The 23178-nt window shown below is 43.5% G+C and overlaps 1 protein-coding gene across 1 annotated transcript; it reads left to right on the forward strand.

Moving 5' to 3' along the window:
• Positions 1–649: 649 nt before the first annotated feature.
• tfcp2 (transcription factor CP2) lies at positions 650–19833 on the forward strand. The gene is made up of 17 exons (XM_064299061.1): positions 650–931; positions 1708–1952; positions 5800–5951; positions 6169–6245; positions 6717–6822; positions 7426–7532; positions 8679–8831; positions 9530–9640; positions 10228–10316; positions 10798–10846; positions 14403–14444; positions 15060–15153; positions 15441–15531; positions 15740–15846; positions 16747–16889; positions 17558–17609; positions 17725–19833. The coding sequence occupies exons 2-17, from the start codon at positions 1831–1833 to the stop codon at positions 17760–17762; spliced, it is 1533 nt and encodes a 510-aa protein (XP_064155131.1). The 5' UTR covers positions 650–931; positions 1708–1830; the 3' UTR covers positions 17763–19833.
• Positions 19834–23178: the final 3345 nt, after the last annotated feature.

Consider the following 23178-nt stretch of genomic DNA (forward strand, 5'->3'; position numbering starts at 1 on the left):
CATACATAATATCTGTTAAAACAGACACACAACTATAAAATTCTTAATTATATTTATTTTAGTAATGTACTGGTTCATTTTAACACAAGTTCTAGTGGCTTAGAGTGCAAGTTGGCTAATGAAAGTAATGATAAATCATTGAAAAGCCTGTGTGAAATTATATAAGTATATTTAACGTATGATTTTCAGAATTTTGTCATTTCATATGGATTTCTGTCTGTCAATAAATTGTCACTGAACTTAAACCAAGCTTGGGTGATTTCTTTATCAATTCTGCAAGCATCAGTGGAGAATGCAGACCTATGCTACATGATTAGTTCATGGCTGCAATTTAAACATGGTACTACAACTTTGATGTAATGTGGAAAAATATATTAAAACATTTTTAATGTAGACAGCTTTCACACATATCTCATTCAAGAGAGCCCTGGGTACTGACATTTTAGAAGTAAGAGCAAACTAACATAAATGGTTAAAACAGAAGAAATATTAATGAATATGAATATGAATATGCTGTGCCTGTTATCCTTCAGATTCATCCGTACAGTAGTCCCCCATCACTTACAATAAGTACAGTTAACTCCAATACAGCAGGTGGCAGTCAAACTAAAATTATAGCATGAGCTAGAATCACTTCAATACTGCACTCTAGAAGAAGAGGACTGCGGATATTACAACAGAGAATGGCGAACTAATAAACAAATTGCTGTATCTCGTTGTTCCGTTTATTGTTTTGGTTTTGTTTTGATCTGGGGGAAATAATATCGGATTGAATCATTTATTTTCAACGACGTGCCCATACACTGCGATTTTTTTTATATAAGAGTGGCACTGATAGCTCCAACGCTATCGGGGTTGCTAGCTTTGTTTTTTTCCCCCACAGTTGCGAGCTTACGGAGACGAGGGGTTGGGAGATGGCGTGCAGGAAAAGGTAGCCAGCTGGTATCGGCTTTGAATAATGTATTCACTAACCTTAGCAAAAGGGAGTGTAATTTACACAGCGATCTTATATCTAGGTACATAGTTGACTCGTTTTATGCCTCTATAATTCGGAACCCACCACAAGTTGATCGCTTGCTTATTAGCTGAGTAGCTATCTATCTGACAACTAGCTACGGCTGCAAGGTACCCATCTAGCTTGCTAGCTAACACCATGACCATGGTTCTGATCATGTATTGAGTAAAATTGGCTAGTTGGCATAAACTAAAACTATTATATAAAACGGTATAATATGTGTTTTCTTATGATCCACCTGGCTATCTCGTGTTACTTTATACGTTAGAGTTTACAGAAGGGTTTACAGCTAGTGATGATTTCTGGTTCGAAAAATTGCTGATTGGCTTTTGGCAAGTTCTGAGCCCCTGCCTTTGCTAGTGTGTACATGTTTTGCTAGTACGCTATTGAGGTACAGCTGGTTTTCGTTCGCAAACTCGTGTTAACATTTTCTAATTAACTGACCGGTTGGTTAACTCGCTAGCCAACATCATTTCCTGTAACAGCCTAACGTTTCTTGTATTGATCTAACGTTATTTGCAACAACTTTTGGAACAATTCATAATTTTATTTATACTCAATAGCTACTACCACAGGTATTGCATTGGAAACTCTTGGATTAATGGCAAAGATAATGCAACGATCAAATTGAAGAATTAACGTTAATCGTATTAAGATTCATTTCATTGATCATTTATGTTTCTTTCACTTAGGTGAAGACATCGAATTAGTTGTGGCCGATTCAAATTTAAAGTTGGAATCGAGCGTTCCAGTAAGTCGAACCTTTACAGTTCGACTCGAATCGGGACATTGAAGCTCTTCACTACCTGGTTGTCATGGCTTGGGCTCTGAAGTTACCGCTTGCCGATGAGGTTATCGAGTCCGGTCTGGTCCAGGACTTCGACGCAAGTCTCTCCGGGATCGGACAAGAGCTTGGAGCCGGGGCATACAGCATGAGGTACAGTACAATGGGTCTGGGAGGGCAAGGGGTTCAACTATTGTAACTGATGCAGTTGTGTAATGGTACTTAAGGGGACGTCCAGTCTCTTCGGAAAAATACATTTGGCTAGATTGACAGTCAGAGTAAGTTTGAACAAATTAAAAGGTTTTAATTCAAGTATAATGCCCGGAAAATAAATAGAACTCATTTTAGTGTCTCTTGACGCTGTTGCTTAAAGCTTATTAATTTAATCAGACCAGTGTAGCTAACCACAGGCCAGACTTTAAATGTCATGTTACGATGTGCACCCAATAAAAGCGGTCGAAAAGCTGCAGTACTGTTGCTGTTGTAAACGCAAGACACACCCTTCCAAGTAGCGGCCACGTTAAGTTACTCTGTTATTTGCGGTCAAATTGACCTTTTAAGTTGAAATCTGGAAATACTTAAATTACAGATGAAACTTCTCACTGCCTTAATTATGTAATCACATTAATGAAATGGTCATTTCATGTTGCACCCTGTGGGATGACCGAACTTTTGCTGTACCTAAATGAACGAAGAGGTTAAGGATTTGCTGTATGTGGAAGCCTTGTGTTGGCTGAGAGAATATTTCGGAGCCAGCGGTATCTCTCAGGTGTTAAGTGTAAGATCATGTATTTGTCACGCTTATTGGACGTGTCTACGGCTGCACCTGTCGAGCGTCTTGTTTGTCAGCAAGTGCTTATGGTTCCCAGCAAGCAAAACAGGGGGCTCACTTTCAGAGTAAAATACAGAATTGGAAATGACTGGGGATCTCTGGTTCAGACTTACATGCGTGTGCTATATTGTGTATGGATATACTCTATATACCCATTATTGTAAAATATCAGTGATGTTATGTGTTTTACACTTCTGCGCGACTAATTCAGCAAAATAGTTTCGACTAATGCACATTGTTATCTATATCCCCCCCCCCCCAGGCCGAGACGTGCATTATAAAACTAACCTGCCAGGTCGCAAGATACGTACGACGGAAGGTGCAGTAGGCTACAACCGCTCTGTTGTTGTTTTTTTAATTCGGGGAATGTGAGCAAAATGCCCGGCAGATGCGATCTTACGGTAACTGAATGCGGTAGTAAAGTTTAATTGAGCCGGCCCCGTATGTCTTCCTGCACTATAGAGGGTTTAATGGCCGGCGTAATGGGTGTGTAATTGCATAGAGCCTGAACAGTCGTCCACTGTGAAACAAATACTTGGGTTTGGAGGGAGAACACGGCGCGGAGTTGGAGACCGTGTTATTTGTGCGCCGGTTACCCTGCCATTTCCTAGGAAACCAAGGAATTTGAAAGAGCCTGCTGCTGCGGCTGTGTTCTCCTATGGTCACAAATTCCAAATGTCACTTAATTTACAGGATCCATCAGACTTTCCTGGCTTAATTCATCGTGTCTGTCTACTGCCGTGTTTACCATTTAATTACTCTAACTTACTTCACCGACCCCAGCTGTTATCGCTGATTTTTAAAATGGTTTTGGCTGATATTTAATTTGAGTTGTTTTTATTGTTATTTGACCATAACAAGAGCGTGAACGGATTACTACCACCCCACCCGAGGTACCTTGCTAACTGGCTTTTCAGGGCCCTGGACTAGGCTACCACGCTATGCCTCCACTCTCCTCCCATCCTGCCTCAAACTAAGTCAAGGCAAGATGAGGAGCTCCTTGATTCCCTGACTGCCACTGCTCTCGATGCCACCGGTGAGTCGATCACTACGCTGCCAGCCCCTGAAGCTGGCGCGACTCATTCGGTCGGCTCCTGGGATAAACTGGGTGCTAGGACAAAGTCCCTGGCGTGCTCCACCCTTCAGAGCCTGGAACTGTGGTCCGTAGGTGGTGGTGGAAAGCGTGGCGGTAGGCATTCCACTCGACCTCCCCCCTTCTCCTTGGGACATCCAGCTGCTGAACAGATTTTGAGTTCTGGATGAGTATGATTGTTCTTCGAGTGCTGCTCTCCGTCTCCAGCCGGGCCCACCCAGTCTCCTCTTCGCCTCCATTGCCCCTGGATGATGCCCCTGGCCCGGCTAATCCCCTCTCTCATCGCTGGCGGAGTCACTTCTCTGCTGTACTACCTCCAGACGGACAGGATAATTGTAGGGCATTGCCCTTCATCCACCTGTCACACTCATTTTCATCCATGATCATCGGTGACTCCATACTCAGGAACGTGAAAGCCAGGATGGATAAAATGTCCTCCCTACTGGGTGCTTAAGTTTTTAGACGTTGCTAAAAAAAAAGTCACAGGCATTTCTGTAACAATACTGACGTTGACAGGGTTGTCATCCACATCGGAACCAACGGCACTCCCCGCCAAGCCATGTCCTGAAAAGAGGTGTGTCGTGACGTAGCCTGTAAAGCAGGCTCATTATGTTCATTACGAGCTGTGATGTTGGCAGTTTGAACTGCCTCTCTCACTCCCCATTCTTAGTGTCTCGACACTGTCCTGTCAAATAAAGCTGAATAGGCCTTTATATATATATATACATATATATGTGTGTGTGTGTATATATACAATGTCCTGAGTGAGTCAAGTATAGGCCGGGTGCTTATCTCTGACACGCTTCCCACATTTGGCCGTGGGGTGTTGCGGTTTAGCAGCTACTGAGCCTAAACGCCTGGCTCTCCTCTGCTTGTAACGCTAACGGTGTGGATTTTATTGACAATTTTAAGCTCTTCTGGGACTGCAGGAGATTTTAAGTAGAGACAGACTTCATCCAAACCAGCTTGGCACACGGATGCTATCAGCAAATTTACTGCACAGCATTCACCACTTTCATATAGTCAAGTCCAGCAATAAATGATGTCCCCAGAGTCCAAGCCCCGCTGTTGTTGGTTCCTGTCAAAATTCTATTCATTTCATAAGTGGGGTTGGGCTTTTGATCAGAAAATTACCTTTCAGAAGTCGTGCTTGACCTCCCTGCAGGCGTGGAGGGCACTATGCAAACACTAGTTCAGTTATTTTTGATATTCCTGTCTTAGTTAACAGTAGCAGGTCAGGCAAAAGTAATGCTCTCGATATACGGAAAATCTCTGAAAACCTAATAATTATCCATCCTCATGATTCTGCTTCTGAGGAGCTGTGTCCTGTGTCTACCCAGACTTGCCTAAATGATAAGTGTACTTAAAGGCCAGAAATTGAATTTGATTCTTGTGTCTAAATGTTTCTTGTATCTAAAAGTATGCTTCAGAAAGACAAATTTAATTGTTTTATCTTTTATTAGTTTCTCAGGCTGACCCTGGTGTCCTGGTTCTAACTGAATTTGGCTAAAAAAGGTGTTTTTGACTTCGATATAGCCAGGCATAATTATAACGTGTATAGAATATATAGGGTTGCAAAGGGAGGCGGTGTAGCCGTTTGTGAAGTCGTGTTTTTCCGTTGCTATTTTAAAAAGCTGTCACCTAACCATAACATTTTGAATTCATTTCCTTGAAGGCTGATCTAGTAACACTGTTCTACTGGTCCATGTGGTGTGCAGACACAACCTCCATGTAGCCGTGGTGTGATTTGTTTTTTTTGTTGTCGATACTTTGAAAATCAACAACGAAAACAGATTTGCGTGTACGAAAGGGAAACCGTTTTTGTGTGTGGGTGTGTGTGAAAGAGAGTCTGTGTGTGTGCGCACGTGCATGTGAGTGTGTCTTTGCAGAGCTCGGCCACACAACAGCACAGGAAACGGATAAGCAGTGTAAATAGTGATGTCACAAAAGGGCTTGGTGTGAAACTGGCTTTCAAAGATGGCCGACTGAAGGGTGTTCTCCCCAGGAGCTGAGTACCAGGCGCATTTAACTGAACTTCCCTCTCTTTGTCCTTCAACTCCTCTCTCCCTCTTTAGCGATGTACTGGCCCTACCCATTTTCAAGCAGGAAGAGTCCAACCTGCCTCCGGACAATGAGAATAAGATTCTGCCCTTCCAGTACGTCCTGTGTGCTGCCACCTCTCCTGCCGTCAAGCTGCATGATGAGACCCTAACCTACCTCAACCAAGGTCAGCCCCTCTCAGTACTGGCATTAGGACTCTCCATAGACACCCCATGCAGCACTGGCTGATCTCTGCTCAGCCCCATTCACCTTAGTTGTGTAGTTCTGCATAGGCTGTCCCAGCACTGGCTGATCTGAGGTCAGGACTGTGCCGAGCCTGTACCAACCGTGGATGTCTGGATCATCGATGGTGGGTGATGAGGCCTTTTCTCCGTGGTTTTCAGGACAGTCCTATGAAATTCGAATGCTGGACAATCGGAAAATGGGAGAACTGCCGGAAATTACGGGCAAGATGGTGAAGGTGGGTGAGCTCTTGGGACTGAGCTAGCTGCGTGATGATTCCTGTGCGTCTGCATGCGTCTGAGTCATTTTTTTGTTCCCCGTTAATTTGTTTCCTCGTAATCTGGAATAGTAAATTACATCCACGCAGTGCTATAGGAGAGCCAGTGACTGTTTTACACCCTATAGACTACACAGTACTACAGGAGAGCCAATGACTACTGTACACCCACCAGTCCACACAGTACTACAGGAGAGCTAGTGACTGTTTGACACTCTATGGACTACACACAGTGCTACAGGAGGGCCAGTGACTATTTCACACCCTATAATTGTCCTTTGGTGCTCCTGTAGACTCTTGAGCCTGTGTGAATAGCGTTCTGTTTGGAAAGGGAGACCCAAGAGCCCTTTTTTTGTTCCCTTTCCTGAATTAGTCTTTGGCGCTGGCAGGCCTTGATGTTTCCTGGTTGTGTTTTCCTGTGACCCTCTCTAGAGCATCATCCGGGTGGTGTTTCACGACCGGCGGCTGCAGTACACGGAGCACCAGCAGCTGGAGGGCTGGCGCTGGAACAGGCCGGGCGACCGCATCCTGGACCTGGGTGAGCCAGAGCCCCGCCGCGCGGCACAGATTCTATAGATTCACCAGATATTCAGAACCCGGCATCCTAGCACAGATTTAGTTAATTCACCAGATATTTGGATTCCCAGCCTTGGCAAGTCTTCTCTTCCTACTGTTGAATGAGGCATTCTAATTTGATGCCTCCTGAAAATTCTTTGATCCATGACCGAATGCAGTACTGTAATAATGGAAAAATTCACTGCACTAATAAAAGCACTGGTGCCTTCTGTAGTTTCGAAGCAGAGACGATGGGAAGGGAGCCAGGAGCCCAGTACCTGTCAGGTCATGATCCTGTGATCTTGGGCTCATCAGAGGGGCAGTTTGGAGGTTGTTTGGTGCAGCAGAGGGGCAGTTTGGGGGTTGTTTGGTGCAGTAGAGGGGCAGTTTGGGGGTTGTTTGGTACAGCGGAGGGGCAGGTTGGGGGTTGTTTGGTACAGCGGAGGGGCAGGTTGGGTTGTTTCGTGCAGCAGAGGGGCAGTATTGGGGTTGCTGGGGCACCAGTGCGGTAATTTGGGGGTTGTTGGGTGAGCCGGGCCGGGTAGCGCGGATGATGAGCGTGGTTCGCGTGTGTGCGCCTCTGCAGATATCCCCATGTCCGTGGGCATGGTCGACCCCCGGGCCAACCCCACGCAGCTCAACACCGTCGAGTTCCTTTGGGACCCCTCCAAGAGGACCTCCGTCTTCATCCAGGTAGGACGACCCCGTCCTGCGCCTCTGGGCCTTACAGGCTTCCCGCAGCCTGGTCTGGTTTTTCTGGCAGAGCGCCGCCCCCATTTGTACGGCCGAACTTTTGTAAACATTCAGCGTTTGAAATATCACACCTTAACACCTTTATCTCCGGTCCGCTGTGTGCCAACCCCTTAAGTGAATACATGTTTATTTTTGAAATGTCTGTTTAGATTTCAAGGAAAGGAGTACTTTGTGTTATATATGTTACGGTTTAATCCTGAAATTCATCTTCAATGTTAAACTTTTTTAATGCAAAAAATATGTTACAGAAGGCACTTGATATTCAAGTTTATTTTGGGACAATGTAGCTTTTGTTTTTAGAATAAACACTCCAAAGCTCCGGAGGATGTTGAATTTATCTGTCGGAGGCCGTCTTTGTCCCAGCGCTGAGATCGCAGCAGGCTTGTCCAGTTACCGTTTTGGCTTATTCAGACGGTGCATTTTTTCAGGATGCAGAGAGCAGTGTGTGAAACGTGAGCGTGAGAAAGTTGTGCAGCTGTCTCTCTGGATACGCTGTAGCAGCACACTAAAGTGCGTGCGAGCATTTGAGCGCATGTGTCAGCGTTTGAGAATTTCAGCGAGTGCAAGCTTTCAGCACGTACGAGAATCTGAGCACATTTGAGCTTGTGCGAGCATATGAACGTGTAAGAAACCCCTCAGATACACCAAACAGCGGAAGTGTCTGAGTGGCGAAGGAACGCGTGTAGTCTTACCCGGTGCTACTGGAATAGGATTTGTTTGATGTTATTTCTATTATCTTGCTCCAAAGCAATGTTTTAACCTTTCCTGTTTGCTAACAGTTATGCATAAAAGCATGTAGTGTGGCTCTATACGGATCGCTATCTGTCTTGGTAGACGCGAACCTGCCTCTGGCTTGTGTAGCCTGCATAAATACAATTGTGTATCCTGCTACGACACCTTAAAACTGCCAGGTGTGCAGTGGTAAGAGTCAAAGGGGAGTGCCAGGTTAAAGTGAATGCAGTTTATTGTGCAGTATTTTAATAATGGCAGGGTGCGATGCTGTAAAATGCGTGCGTAGTGGCACTTGACGCCTGGGAGCATTTGAGCACACAGACATAACCGTGAGCTCTCCGGCCGTGTCTCCAGGTACACTGCATCAGCACAGAGTTCACCATGCGCAAGCACGGGGGCGAGAAAGGCGTGCCCTTCCGCATCCAGATCGACACCTTCAAGGAGAACGAGGGGGGCGAGTACACCGAACACCTGCACTCGGCCAGCTGCCAGGTCAAAGTCTTCAAGGTGAGGTTCCGTTGCCTGGGAAACCGGTAGATTCCCTGGGGTCAGCGAGTCAACTTCCTGTGGGCTCTGGGATTCCTAGAGTTTCCGTTTCTTCTGGAGAACAAGCTCTGTTCAGCATTTTCTGTGTTGTTAAATTGTAAAAATGCGGTATAGAGGTAATGGGTAACGTTTTGAGGTTATTGATGTGGCAGGAAGTTCTATTGATAGGGTTCCCGAATGTTCTTGTAAACCTTTAACCTGGTTGACTTTTAATGGGCTGTATGACAGTCTAGTTACATAAAACTTTACCACTTTTACCTGGCCCTGCTCCTGCCTCTTTCTTACCTTTAATTAGGCCTGACAATTCTAAGTAGTGCCATTTGCAAAGTTATGATAGGGCTTGAATGTGTGTAAAATTCTGTAGCTATGCATTTTCGAAAACACTCCTGTTCTCTATACACCCTGTGCCATGAAGTGTTGGGAATTCAGTAATGTCAGTGTCGGGCTTTCCAAAGCACTCATTCTCCACGATAAACATGTTAGCGACAGCAGGCTCATCCTGCACAGAAGAAACATGTTGATTAAAGTCTGTTAGAGGGATGCTCGTATGAAGACTTGTGGAAAGAAATGATTACTGCAGGTCCTTGAAAGGTCCTTATCGGTATTGCTGGAGAAGCGCTGTTGGAACCCTGTGATGAATTTCGTTTGTCCTTTTTCAGCCCAAAGGGGCAGACAGAAAGCAGAAAACGGATCGGGAGAAGATGGAGAAGAGGGCGCCGCAGGAGAAGGAGAAGTACCAGCCCTCGTACGAGACCACCATCCTGACAGAGGTCAGAGTTTCACTCTTGCTGAGAGCGTGCTTCGTGCTACGCTAATCGCGCTAGTGCTGTGATGTTGCTTACATATGACAGTATGTAACAAATGTAACAAATAAATAAAAATAGTGCCATCATACTCCAGTTTACATGGCATGAAGGGAGGATAAAGTAACAGAATTGTGAAGTGTTTTCATGCTTTATTTTTCAACACATTCAATATGACATCTTGGCCCAGTTGGCATACCAACGTAATATGTAAAATGCATAATAATAATATCTAATAAGCTTAAATGTCAATTCAGTCTGGAGATTCCAAAACTCTTTGAGCCCTGGGTCTGCTGAGCATATATTTTTAATGACCCCTGCAGGATGAATAGCAAGCACACTATGGATTATTAAACTGGCTGCATGCACACTGTAACTAAGGCACCACATGCTACTCCTGTTATGGTCGTCAGATATTTATTTTTCCTCAGTGCAACATTGTGACTTTGGCAGAATTTGTGGGCCAGGTGGAGTCTACCTTCCCTGGCTCGATAGAGGGGCGAGGTGTGGAAGCGTGAGCGGGCTCTTGAGTGTCAGTGCTTTCCTCTTCACAGTGCTCTCCTTGGCCTGAGGTCACTTACGTTAACAACTCTCCCTCGCCTGGCTTCAACAGTTCCCACAACAGTTTCACTGTGTCAGAAGGGTAGGTCACCGCCGCCCAACCAGCAGCCACAGCCACATTCCACACCCACTTCCCTTTGGCATGAGGGCAGGTGACCACAGCTGAACCGAGACCAAAACCACGATTGCATCTAAAACCTCATTCCACAACTGTTTCCCTGTGGCCACAACTGAAGCGACAGCCGCACACGCAACCGCAGCAGCCGCACCCGCAAAAACCCCAGCAGCCGCCCCCACGCAGTAGCTTCCCTGTGGCAGACTGTAGGACCTGAAAGCGGAGCTGGTGAATAGTTAGTCTCCCCCGAGGGCCTCCCTTCCCACATGCAAACAGTAACTCAATGCATCACCCTTAGGCTGCCTGTGAAAGACTGATTTTGTGTGATCCCCCCCCCCTTTCTTTCTCTTTCTGATGGTCGAGTGTGGGGGTAGGGGGTGGGCTTATAGAAATCCAATCTGGCTGAGTTTTTGATTAATCTCCTCCTCCTCGTTTTCTCTTCTCTTAGCAATGGCTCACCCAATCACCAGTCAGAGCCCGTGGTGCAGGTGGCAGATGTGAGTACCTGCACTCTACCTCTCCTTTTTAAATCGCTCACATTTACTGCGTCTTCTGCCTTATTGCTGGCCCTTAAAAGATGCGTTTCTGTCATACGCCCCTGTGGGGCGCCCCAGAGCACGGTGCAGCTCGCTGTTTCCCTAAATCGGCCATGCGTGAAGGGGCTCCAACACACGGGTCTGACCAATCGGGTGCGGTTTCAGACTTAGTGCTGTGGTGCCACTCTAGAGTCAGCCTGGTTAAAGGACCTCCTGGCCTGGAGGTGGAGCCCCGCTGATTTTAAGTGAACTTTGATCTCAGCAGAGAATAGGAAGTATGTAGAAGTGTGTGGCTGTTGTATTGTAACAGGGAAGGGGGTTCTGTAATCAGGGCTGGGCTTCATTTTTTCCCCCAATTCCACTATGGAGTGCCTTTGTGAGAGTGTTTCTGGAAAAGGTGCTATAAAGTTGAATTGAAATAATCAAGATGGTGACTGGAGCGGAAGAAGTGGTCCCAGTAGTTTGGGTGGCTGACTGTGGTCAAGCTGATTATAGGAGTGAATTCTCTGGTTTAAACTGACTTCAGGAGTGAGTACGCTAGTTTTAACTGACGTTAGGAGCAAGTAGTCTCAGTTTCAGTTGGCCACAGGAGTGAGTTCTCTGGTTTATCTGACTTCAGGCAGGAGTACTCTGGTTTAAACTGATTTCAGGACTAATTACTCTAGTTTAAATTGTCTTCAGGCATCAGTATTTTAGTTTATAGGCATACTATGCAGGATTTATTTCCTTGCTTTACTTTTCCATTCTTAAGCCTGCCTACACCCTCAAGATGACGAAGCTCACGCACCAACAGAACAGTCAGAGCTAGATATTTTGGTCTGCCTAGCTATGTCAGTAGCTTTATAACATCGCATTGCAGACTGTTGGAATCACGTCTCTTTCAAAAATGCAGCAATACATGCATTCATACCAGTCAGACAGTCACAAGTATGCCAAAATACTCAACTGACATATCCGATAGAAAAAATTCCCACTTCGCTGTAGTATGCAGCAAAGTTAAGGTTAGCTTTAGCTTCTTGGTGATGGAATGGACCTGCGTTAGACACTGCTAGCACAGCACCAGCAGGTTTCTGTCTGCTCAAGCCTGCCTGGAAGCACAGACAAATTCTGTTACATAAGCACGCATATTCACAAACATATCAGTTCATTGTCAATTATTATTGTTTATATTGCTTCTTTACATTGGCTAGCTTCGTGTTTTTGTATCTATTGCAGCGAAGTCGTAGGCCTCTCCCCCTGCATAGCTCAGTGGGAGGCCGCTTTCCCTCTTTAACAGATCGGAGATGTAGCCTAGACGACCTTCAGACTGCGGCCTACTAGCTAACCCCCAACCCCCCCACACATCAGAAATATCCCAAAAACTTTTTAGAGTAACAAATACAGGCAGACAAGCAAGGAGTGCACACATGCAGATTGCCAGTGTATCATAGTTATGTCTGAGCATGGTGCTTTTATATTTTAAAGGTGAAAATCCTGCATAGTATGCATTTAAATTGACCATAGGAGTGAGTCAATTCAATCTCATCTGTACATTACATTACATTACAGGCATTTAGCAGACGCTCTTATCCAGAGCGACTTACACAACTTTTACTTAGCACTTTACATTGTATCCATTTATACAGCTGGATATATACTGAAGCAATGCAGGTTAAGTACCTTGCTCAAGGGTACAACGGCAGTGTCCTTACCCGGGATTCGAACCTACGACCTTTCGGTTACAAGCGCAGTTCCTTACCCACTGTGCCACACTCCGTCTGTAGTGCCCCCTTTTTTAATAAATAAAATAAGTTCAAACATAACCTCAAATAAAATGGTTATTATTCTTGCACCCTTTTGACGACATAATCCTGGTCTCTTCTGAAAGGTAACCCTTAGGAGCTTGTACTCTTAATGTTATTGAAACAAAGTAACAAATGTTTAAGCACAGTGGAAGTGGAAGTTTTTTTTTATTTTCTCACCTAAAAGAGTTTTTCTGAGTGGATACAGATGCTTGTGATGTGCCTGGTGGGTTTAAAAACACAATGGAGCCACAGCCACCATGCTGGATAAATCCAGGTTCAAACTGGATGACGATACCACCAATAATGAGTACTGTGCATTGTTTTTTCTAAGCTTTGTCTTGGTGGGCTTTTGGAGCCTCCAAAAGGACAGTTAGTAACCAAATGATATTGTGGGTCTTTAAAGGTGTAAAATACTATATATTGTCCAGTTTGCACATGGAAGAAATTGTGCTGAATTAGCTTCCTTTTGCCCTGCCTGTCACCCTCCCCCTGCCTCTCCCCCTCCCTCTCCTTGCTCTTCCCTTGCCACCTCTGTCAGCAGCGGGTTTGCAAGATTGTAGAAAAAAATACATTGGCTATCTAGCTTACTAATCCATTGATCCATTGAAGTTTTCGTTAAATACCCCACCCCTCCCACATCCCTCAGTTTCTCATGCCACATTCATTATTCAGAATCAGGCCTACTCTAATTTAGTCAGGTTTGATATTGTCGGGGCTTAATTCTGCCCCTAATTTGAGTCGGGGTCGGCCTGCTGATATTATTATGAGAAACTGGTTTTCACCAGTTTTTCTTCTCTACTTGTTTGTGTTTTGCAAATGTCATTCTGAATTATTGCTGTTTAACTGAGATACCAGGTTCATTCTTTGTTTTAGCATGACCACTATAACTCAGCACGCTACGCTGAACTCTGAGGAATACCACAGAGAAATTTGTCAGATTTAAAATGCTGCTTTATGGCTGTTTTTTTATTCGCTTTTAGTGATGAGCTGTTACTCTTTTGCACATTGCTACCCCCATATTCCGATTTTACTTATTTGTTCATATAGTTCTTGTGTAGTCTGCCTGCCTACGTGATTGAGATCTATGTAAATATTATTAACAATTGGTTGTGCAAGACATCATGAATGTTCACGTAACCAATAAATGCAGCAATTGCTGAAGCTAACTGAACACATCCTAATGGGCACATCGGCTGCTTCTACAGGACAAATGCAGAAAAAGTTTTTGTTTGCTCCTAATGAACACTTTATTTAACCTTGTGAAGGTTTTTGACTGGTGTGGTGTGACTGGAACATTTCGAAGGACCCCTGTGGTTCATTTGCATATAAATTCATCCCCCCACCCCGTGACTCCAGATTACCTCCAATCAATGTCGTTCTCCAATTAGATTAATGTTAAACAGGAACTCTGAGCTGCACTGTTTGGAGCGCTGCTGGTCTGGCATTCCACTGATGATGTCACAATTGAACGTGTGGAGTGTGAGACCAGTCGGGTTCCTCTGGAATACCTGTACTGCAAAGCCTGGGTGTGTTATTCAGATGTCCTCACAAACACTGTGTGTAACGTCCCAATCCGCAGGACTGCTCTCGAACCCTTTTTGCTGCTGGTTTCCTGTTTAAATAAAAGGGGCGGGGTTGTGCTACTTGGGAGGTTTGGAGAGGGTGGGGGAGAGGGTGTTGGTTTGAAAATGATCCAGTAAAGTTGTAAAAATGAGAGAAATTCTGCCTTACAGTTGTCGTGCCATCTACTTAGAAGAGACAGTGAAAGCCCTCAGGTACCTATGAATTTATTTGATGATTTTATTATTGTTATCATTATTATCGTTTTTCTTTTAGCTTTAATGTTCTGTTTTCTTTTTATCTTTCAGGACAATGTGAGTACGCCTCTGGGTTTAAATGTTGACTTTGTGATTCAGGTCCCCAATTCACTTTTTTTTCTTGGCTGCAAAACGTGTGATGCATAATTCAGTTTCCCTGATTGTCTGGGTTACGTGTGGGTGCAGAGTTATGCATCTCACCAAATTGAAAATGGGCGGGGGGAAATAATATTAGGTTTACCACTAATTGGTTTTCCCAACTGGCACATGTAAAGTGGGGGGCATTATGCTTGCGGTGGTGAATTGGGGGCCTGTTCTCTTTGGGATGGTGGGGGAATTAACTGGATGTTGCGCCAAATAAAATGTACACTTTAATGGGAGCATAATCTTCCTTTTTTTTAGCATGTTAAGGAATTGGACTCAGACCAAAAAAGCGTCCATGTCTTCTCTTCTGCGTGTGTGTGTCTGTCTGTCTGCGTTTGTGTCTGCTTTTACCTGACGTGATTTTTATGGACCGGTCTGCTGCTCTCTCTCTCTTTCTTTCTCTCTCATTCTCTGTTCCGGAACATTTAGAATCTGTTGCCTACGGCAACACCTCAGGAAGCTCAGCAGTGGCTCCATAGAAACCGATTCTCACCGTTTTGCAGGCTCTTCACCAATTTCTCAGGTGAGGAGGGACTTTGATGCAAAGTCACATATTCGAGTGCTGGGTTACAACAAGTGTCCAGAATGGCCTGTACTCGCCATTGTGCTGAGTGTCCAGAATTTGTAGGAGGAATATGGCATCACTCTTCCGTGAGAGTTAGTGAAATCTTGCTTGGTGTTTTGTTTTTTTACTTTTTTAAATTTAATTTAATTTAAATTCTGTCCTTTCTTAATGCTTTCTTCCCGAATTCGGAAAGCCTGATTACATTTATTAGTGTTCATTGTTCATTGTGTGTGTGTGTGTGACAGGGGCAGACCTGCTGAAGCTGACCAGGGAGGACGTCATTCAGATCTGCGGCCCGGCGGATGGCATACGACTCTTCAATGCGCTGAAAGGCCGGTGAGGAATGCCTGTGTGTGTATCTTGGGGTGGGGGGGTTGTGTGCGTAACGGGGCTTCAGTGCTTTACTTTGCCTAAACCCTCATTATAAATGAGGCTGGGGGTGGGGGGGGGGGGCTGGTGGGATGTTCCCTGGTGGGAAAAAGCAGGGTGAGCGGGGTGCGCTTGTGTGGAGATGTACCCTTGTGTCCCCCTGTCCCGCATGCAGGGTGGTGCGCCCGCGTCTGACGGTGTACGTGTGCCAGGAGTCCCAGCAGGCCCGGGAGGAGCAGCAGAAACAGGAGAACGGAGACGCCGCCAGCAGCACGTTCTTTGGTCAGTGTGAGGGAGGGCATCCGCTTGGCCCCTTCATTCTACACCACTCAGTCTTATAAGATACACAGCCAGCTCATTCTGCATCACTCAGTCTTATAAGATACACAGCCAGCTCATTCTGCACCACTCAGTCTTATAAGATACACAGCGAGCTTAAGATACACAGTGATCTCATTCTGCACCACTCAGTCTTATAAGATACACAGCAAGCTCATTCTGCACCACTCAATCTTATAAGATACACAGCAAGCTCATTCTGCACCACTCAGTCTTATAAGATACACAGCGAGCTCATTCTGCATCACTCAGTCTTTTAAGATACACAGCAAGCTCATTCTGCACCACTCAGTCTTGTAAGATGCTCAGCGAGGTCACCTGACTATTTCAGTGATCTAGTAAATTATGTTCCTGTCAGAGCTCTCAGATTCTGGGATTCCCTCCATCCCACGGTCTGGGACTAAAACATATGGGGAGGCTGCTTTCAGTTCATATGCCCCTGTGGAGCAAGCTTCCTTTGGATCTGAGGGCATATGAATCTGGATATTTTTATGAGATATCTGGAGACCTACCTCTATAAATGTGCTTCTCCTTAGGAACACTTACTCATTTGAACTTTTTACTGTTAATGTTTTGTATTACATTTTTTTTTATTGCCGTTTTATTGTTCAGTATTTTTTTATTTTATTGTTCTACTTTTTTGTCCTCTTTTTACTTGTCTGTTTTTCCTTCTCTCCCTTTTTCTGTAAAGCTAATTGAATGGCACTGTGTTTGAAATGTGCTAAACATAAGGATTATTATTATTATTATTATTATTATTATCCTTTCGAATGATGCGGAATCCAGAGCTGTGGTTACTGTGCCACCCTCTAAACCGCGCCGGTGTGTCCGTGTGTCTGTCAGTGTACCACGCCATTTATCTGGAGGACCTGACGGCCGTGGAGCTAACAGAGAAGATTGCGCAACTCTTCAACATCTCGCCGCGACAAATCAGCCAGATCTTCAAGCAGGGCCCCACAGGCATCCACGTGCTGGTTAGCGATGAGGTGAGGAACTCCTGCAACATTGCCCCCGCTGGCCGTCCTGTGGAACTGCGTCACCTCTTTCAGCACTGGATGCGCCACATTTTATGCTTTGCTTTTCCAACCACCGTCTCAAAGCTGGTTACATTTAAACTACCAAAATAATTACTTTAAACGTTAACTGTACTTATTAACTAATACAGTAGGGTTTTTTGTTATTAAATCTGAAGCATCTGAACAAGGTGCTTGACAACAATATGAACACGTTTTTAGGATTCCTTGGTCTCTTAAATATGCTTTTGAATGGAAATTTATGCTACATTACATTTTAGGCATTTTGTAGATGCTCTCTCCTGAGGAACTTGCACAGCTTGGATTCTTTTCACATACAGTCAGTTTATTTAGCTGGATATTCAGCACCTTAATATGCTTAATATACAGTCCTGTGGCAGTGCTCTGTCTGGCAATCAGACCTAGAGCCTTGGAGGTGCCAGCCCTGTTCCCTAACCACTATTCCACACTGCTGCCCAAGAAATGTTCTTGGGTCAAGAGCATTTCCTCATCTGACTACTTGTAGAGCGGAATTAAGCTAGTTGAATGGCTACGTATGTAAAAATGAAATCATACTGCTTTAAAATGCATTTATTTTGTGCTTTCGTGTTGATTTTAACAACAAATCTTTGCTTACCTAGATGATACAGAATTTCCAGGATGAGTCGTGTTTTGTCCTGGACACAATGAAAGGTAAGGGAGTGGTGCTGCAGCATGACCTTGGATTAGGGATTTCAAACTAGGGAGATAAAAGTAATTTACACAAAGAAGGTTCTTAACGAACAAGTTCTGTTTCTTCTGTCTGTAGCGGAGACTAACGATGGCTACCACATCATCCTGAAGTGAAGACTCACTGAAGAGAATGAAATGGGGTGGGCTGCATAACAGGGAAAAATGAACCAAAAAAACAACAAAAAACAAAAAAGCGAAACCCTGACCCTCGCTGCTTTAGCACAACTCAACCTGCCACCCCCTTCAGGCTGCCCCTCCAGCCCCCCTCCTCCGGTATTCCTAAACTGCACTGAAGGCCATCCAGTTGCCTTGCTGCGATACATTTTGAATTCTCATGAGGATGTCCCAGAGGGATGATGGGAACGATGATGCACCACAATTTCTTTCATTTCGTTTTATACTGTTAAGCCTTGTCTTATTTTGAAGATGTGGGAGTGATTGTGCTGCCCCTCACCCCTTCACCTTTTGTTTGTTTTTGTTTTTTTAATTCTTGGTATTATCTTTGTATTATACTGTGCACTCTTAAAGAAGCGCACTGCCTGGGTCCCCATGGCTCTTCACCCAATGTCTGGTGTGACAAAGCTCACAATCCCCAAGTGTGTCCATTTAAATATATACATATATAATGTGTGTGTGTATACTACATACATACATACACACGCACGCATATATGAATATATATATGTATGTATGTATGTGTGTGTGCTTATATATATTTATATGTATATAAGTTTACCAGCAAATACTGAGGGGTTAGTACTTGGGTGACCGTTATGTGGTTTTTAAGCTGCCTCGTTCATATGAATTAGGGGCGGAGTCTGAATTAGTATTTTGTCTCTGTCTGGCTTTGGACGCCTTCATTGGGTTAAGAGCAAGATGGCAGTGATGGGGAAGATGGACAGTGGTTAGCCACACACCGACACAGTGCAGTGTCTCTCAGAAACCAGCAGGGGGGCGACACTCCGCAGCGGCAACGGGGGCGAAATCGACATGGGCGGAGCAGTCCTGAACTAAAACCACTGTGAAAGCTGAGCATTTCTACTTTTGAGACCGGGGGTGGGGCGGTCCTCGTTCTCTTTTGACGTGTGTGCTAACGCAAGTAAACGGGACTTCGACCAGGGGAATCTTACTGTTCTTATTGTCCAGGGTGAGTGATGTGACTCCAGATGTGGATCTTTTAAAAACGAAAAGAAGCACTGTGATATGAACGCTCGCTCACCGAGGGACCCACGGAGGTGGCCGCTGCACGCGGGTGGGGCCTGTGCTACGGACGACTGAAGCCAGTGTTTGCCTGTCTCTGTGTTCATGTGCCCCTTACCCTCACCCCCTCCATACATACCCCCACATCCCTTGAAAAGTGTTCTCCATCTTTCTACAGACTCCCACCCCCTCCCCCAAGCTTGTTGATTTTTTCTGTGTTTTTTTTATTTCTTCTGCCAGGGGTGACGTCACATAAACCACAACAATTATCGTTTTCTTTTTTTTTCTTTTTTCATTTGAATTTTAACAAAATTGACCCCTATTTTCAATCTGTACTGTCATAGCCATTACAAAATGGAGAGAAGTATGCAGCCTTGGAACATGGCCTCTGTGGACTAGAGCTAGTGTGCTGTGCAGCTAACTGCAAGCCAGCGAGGAATGTCCCAGGTGTTACAGGTGTGCTGTGTATCTGCATAGAGTGAGCCCAGCTCTCTCTCTCTGTCTATCTCTCCCTCTCTCTCTCTCTTCTCAGCAGTACCAGCAGCAGCCGGTCTGTCACAGCACAGAGCTTGTACTGCTACCATAAAGAAGCTGAGAGCAAGTTTATTTCTAATATTTCTACCATTAAACATTAAAAAAACAAACAAAAAAACAAAAACATCATTCTTTTCTTAATTGTAAAAAAAAAAGAAAAGAATTTGAAATCTGGGTCGAAATGATTTTTGTGAGAATTGTCTGAGTTTTAAACTTTGTTCATTATCCTTTTTTCTCAAAGTCAGAAGTTTAGTGATATTCCCCATTGCAGATGCTAATGAATCTTGGAGCTGTGGGCACTCCGATGCTGGTCCTGCATGAGCAGCGATAGTAATAGTGTTTGGTGATCGGCTGTCCGAGACACAGTGGTGAAAACCACCGTTGGGATGGAACCGTGCTGCAGTTCGTCTGCGGTTCCGTACCCGTAAGGATTAAACTGTGTACACACACACTGGCGCCTCGTTTCTTCATTTGACGGTTATTTCAGATTTACTCGTACTTTTAACATGGTCCCTAATGTATGAACTGTTGGTCTTCCTGATTGGAACTCTGCCATTTTAGTAGTATACTTTTGGAAAGCTAATAAGCCATAGCCATAGATATAATTTGTGATTTAAGACAAAAATATATTATTTATAATGCCTAGGAATAATGCCATTATCCTTATTTTTGTCCCTGAGTATGAAATGTTGTTTTCTATTGGTAGTTAACGCTATTTGCAGTCACATTAAAAAAAACAAGAAAACAACAAAAATATTGTGTTTCTGTTTTCAGTGTGGAGTAAAGGTGCTGATGTCTTTTTGTATACTTTGTGAAGTATGGATACTTGTTTCTGTTTTTGTAACCAATGTGAAGCCAGGATATTGGTGTCTTGAGTATGTCAGTGGTATCTGAGGTTTTATAAAAAATACCAAAAACATTTTCAGTCCCAGCATTTCTTCATAACCTGATGGTGTGGAATGGGAGCTCTGTGGTATGATGTCATCAGTGGCACACTGGGTTGCACCGAGAAGCAAAGGAATTCTTTAAATTCTTTAAGCTGAGATACCCAGGCTCAACACTCTTATGTTTTTCGTGTCATGCTGGTTTTATTTTTTACAGGGGAAATGTAAGGGCTTTCACACATCCAGCAGATGGAGTACAAAGGTGCGTTATGCTTCAGGATTTTCCTTCTGAATTACACCCTTTCTTCACAGGAGGTCCTGTCTTTGACCAACCCAGTTTTAGGTGAGTTTTAGGGGTCCAAGCAACTAAGCTGCTGGAGCCCTATTGGGATTGTTCCAGTTATTATTATTCATTATTCTTCTGTCATAAAAGAAATTCTGTCATGTCTGAATCTTGGAAACCCTAGGTCATACTGCTGACAAATTTGGTAAATAGCTTGCAAATGTTCCACACTATGCAGTCTCTAAACCCATCCTCATTGACCATATGGTGGTGCTATAACGAGCCATTTCACGTTCTCGCTTGTATCACAAATGCATGATATACAGAAGTTATGCAGAATACAACGTGCACAGTTTATGATTTCCGCCATATTGGATTTTCACAATTTGTTGATTTTTGAAAAGCAGATCTTTCATACTCCTCCTATACTGTTTGGTTGATTGTCACAACTTTTTGGACTCTAATGGCTAAAGATGAAAAGATATCAATAGAATTTTTCTACTCCAAAGCATATATATATATATATATATATATATATCCTTTATTTAACCAGGTAAAAGTCTAATTGAGATTAAAATCTCTTTTTCAAGAGTGACCTGGCCAAGAAAGCAACATAAACATTGTTACAATAATAACACAAGAATACAAACAGTCAAATACAACTGTCATACAATACAAATAAGTGAACACAATATCCAGTTAACATGCAATACAAGGTCAAGGACTCCAAAGTATTTTGCTGTAGTGAAAGGCTTTTGGTGAATACAGTTAAACGGAACTGAATGCAATTGAGACTTATTGGCTTATGGCTATGAGATTTTGACCACAAATTTTTACTCTCTTTAGCACCACCTTCATGTAAGGCATGTTTTGTGCATTTTTGACCACAACTTGTATTATTTGACCTATATTAAAAATGTAGTGTCTATACATTACATTTATTTAGCAGATGCTTTTATCCAAAAAGTGTAGAGGGCTGAATAAGAATTATAATTACATTTCTGCCATACGTCATTTTCATTAATTTAAGATATTGCATTCCACGGCAAGAATGAACTCTGAGACAGGTGGGCCAAGGATTCTGACCCTTTAGAGTAGGTTGATGAATAGTTGCTAAAATAATTTTTATAATCTATATTGGTTGGCCACTAGGCGCTTTCAAAATTTGTGGCAAATATCAGTAAAAAATATGTGATGTGTAACCTTCCATGTGACCTGGATGAAGCTTACATTGCCATGCTTGCCTGAAGTCCACAATGCATACTGGGTACAAATTGTGCTCTGTATTGCCATCAGCATATGTTTTTTTTTTTTTTATTCATGTTTTTTACTCTGACTGTGCAGTTGTGTGCCATTTGCCCAATGCTGCTTGGACAGTTAATTGCTACTCTTGGCCAAATTTTTTTGTTTTCTTTTTGAGCTTCCTACAAACCTTGTCCTTGCTGACCCCATGAAGCTAATCATGTCCAGAAGGTTACAGAGGCTCCTGGTAGTGTTTCTCGTGTTTCTGGTTGCTAGACGCACACATATTTTGATTCACTGCTGCCCAACTGCTATGTTGACTTTCCTACAATACTTATAATATGTTGATGTTCTTCACCTTGGCCCATTGCTCAAAGAATTTGATTGAACTGGAAACAAATGTTGTTCTCAATGTGCCCCCAAATCCATTTTAGTTTTCAATTGAAAATGTCAACCCTGAAGGTCACAAAGCCTCTGATAGGCTATGCTCCCATCTTGGCCTTTAAACTAGTCTTGTATGAATAGACCAGAGTAAAACCTTACACAAGTGCTCCCACTGATCTCAGAACAGTTGATCCTGAAATTAAAATGTCAGATCACTGGTTTAATTGAAGTTGATTGCAATGAGGTGTGTCTGTGCTGTTCTGTATGTATACTGTTTTCTCCCACAAATATTTTAGCTGTCCTTCAATTCAGTATAGTTATTACACTTGGACCTCTGTTGAACATTTTTAAAACTGTTTTCCCATATTTTTCAGTCCTGGTTTTTATTCTGTACTTCTAATATTGAAGGGTACACCCACCATCCTTGGGGACCATCTCCTATGAAATATTTGATATCAGGAGGTTTAAAGAGATTTGGGCCTTTATCTGTCTCATGAACAATCCTTAAAATCGGAATTGCTCTTTTGCTCTTCCTCTGACGTAGCGTTTTAAACAATTTAATAGCCACGCTATCTATGATGCAGATGTGTGAAGATGTTGATATTTTAAGAAACTGAAATTGCGTAAATTCTGATTTACGCAAGTGCATAATTTTTTTCATCACTGTCTCCACGAAGCGCTTATTATTACATTCTGAGAATAAACCATGACTTCAGTTGCCATGACGATTGTACCATGCAACAAGGACACCGAAAACACCTTTGAAAAAAATGAACCTTCTAGAAAGATACACCTTTGCTTTGTGGTAGATTTATTTTCCACTGAAATATTTCTTTCTCAACAAATTGCGAGTATTTCTTGCTATTTCTACCGGAGTGTGTACAGGACTGCTGTCCAAATTAGCCACACATTAGTCTAAACAATGGAACAGTTTGTGACTTCATTTCCCAGCATGCTCTGTGTGTGGGATACCTGTGATGTCAGAATGAGTATATACTTCCAC

Source organism: Anguilla rostrata, chromosome 11, assembly GCF_018555375.3.
Source record: "Anguilla rostrata isolate EN2019 chromosome 11, ASM1855537v3, whole genome shotgun sequence".
Taxonomy (NCBI): domain Eukaryota; kingdom Metazoa; phylum Chordata; class Actinopteri; order Anguilliformes; family Anguillidae; genus Anguilla; species Anguilla rostrata.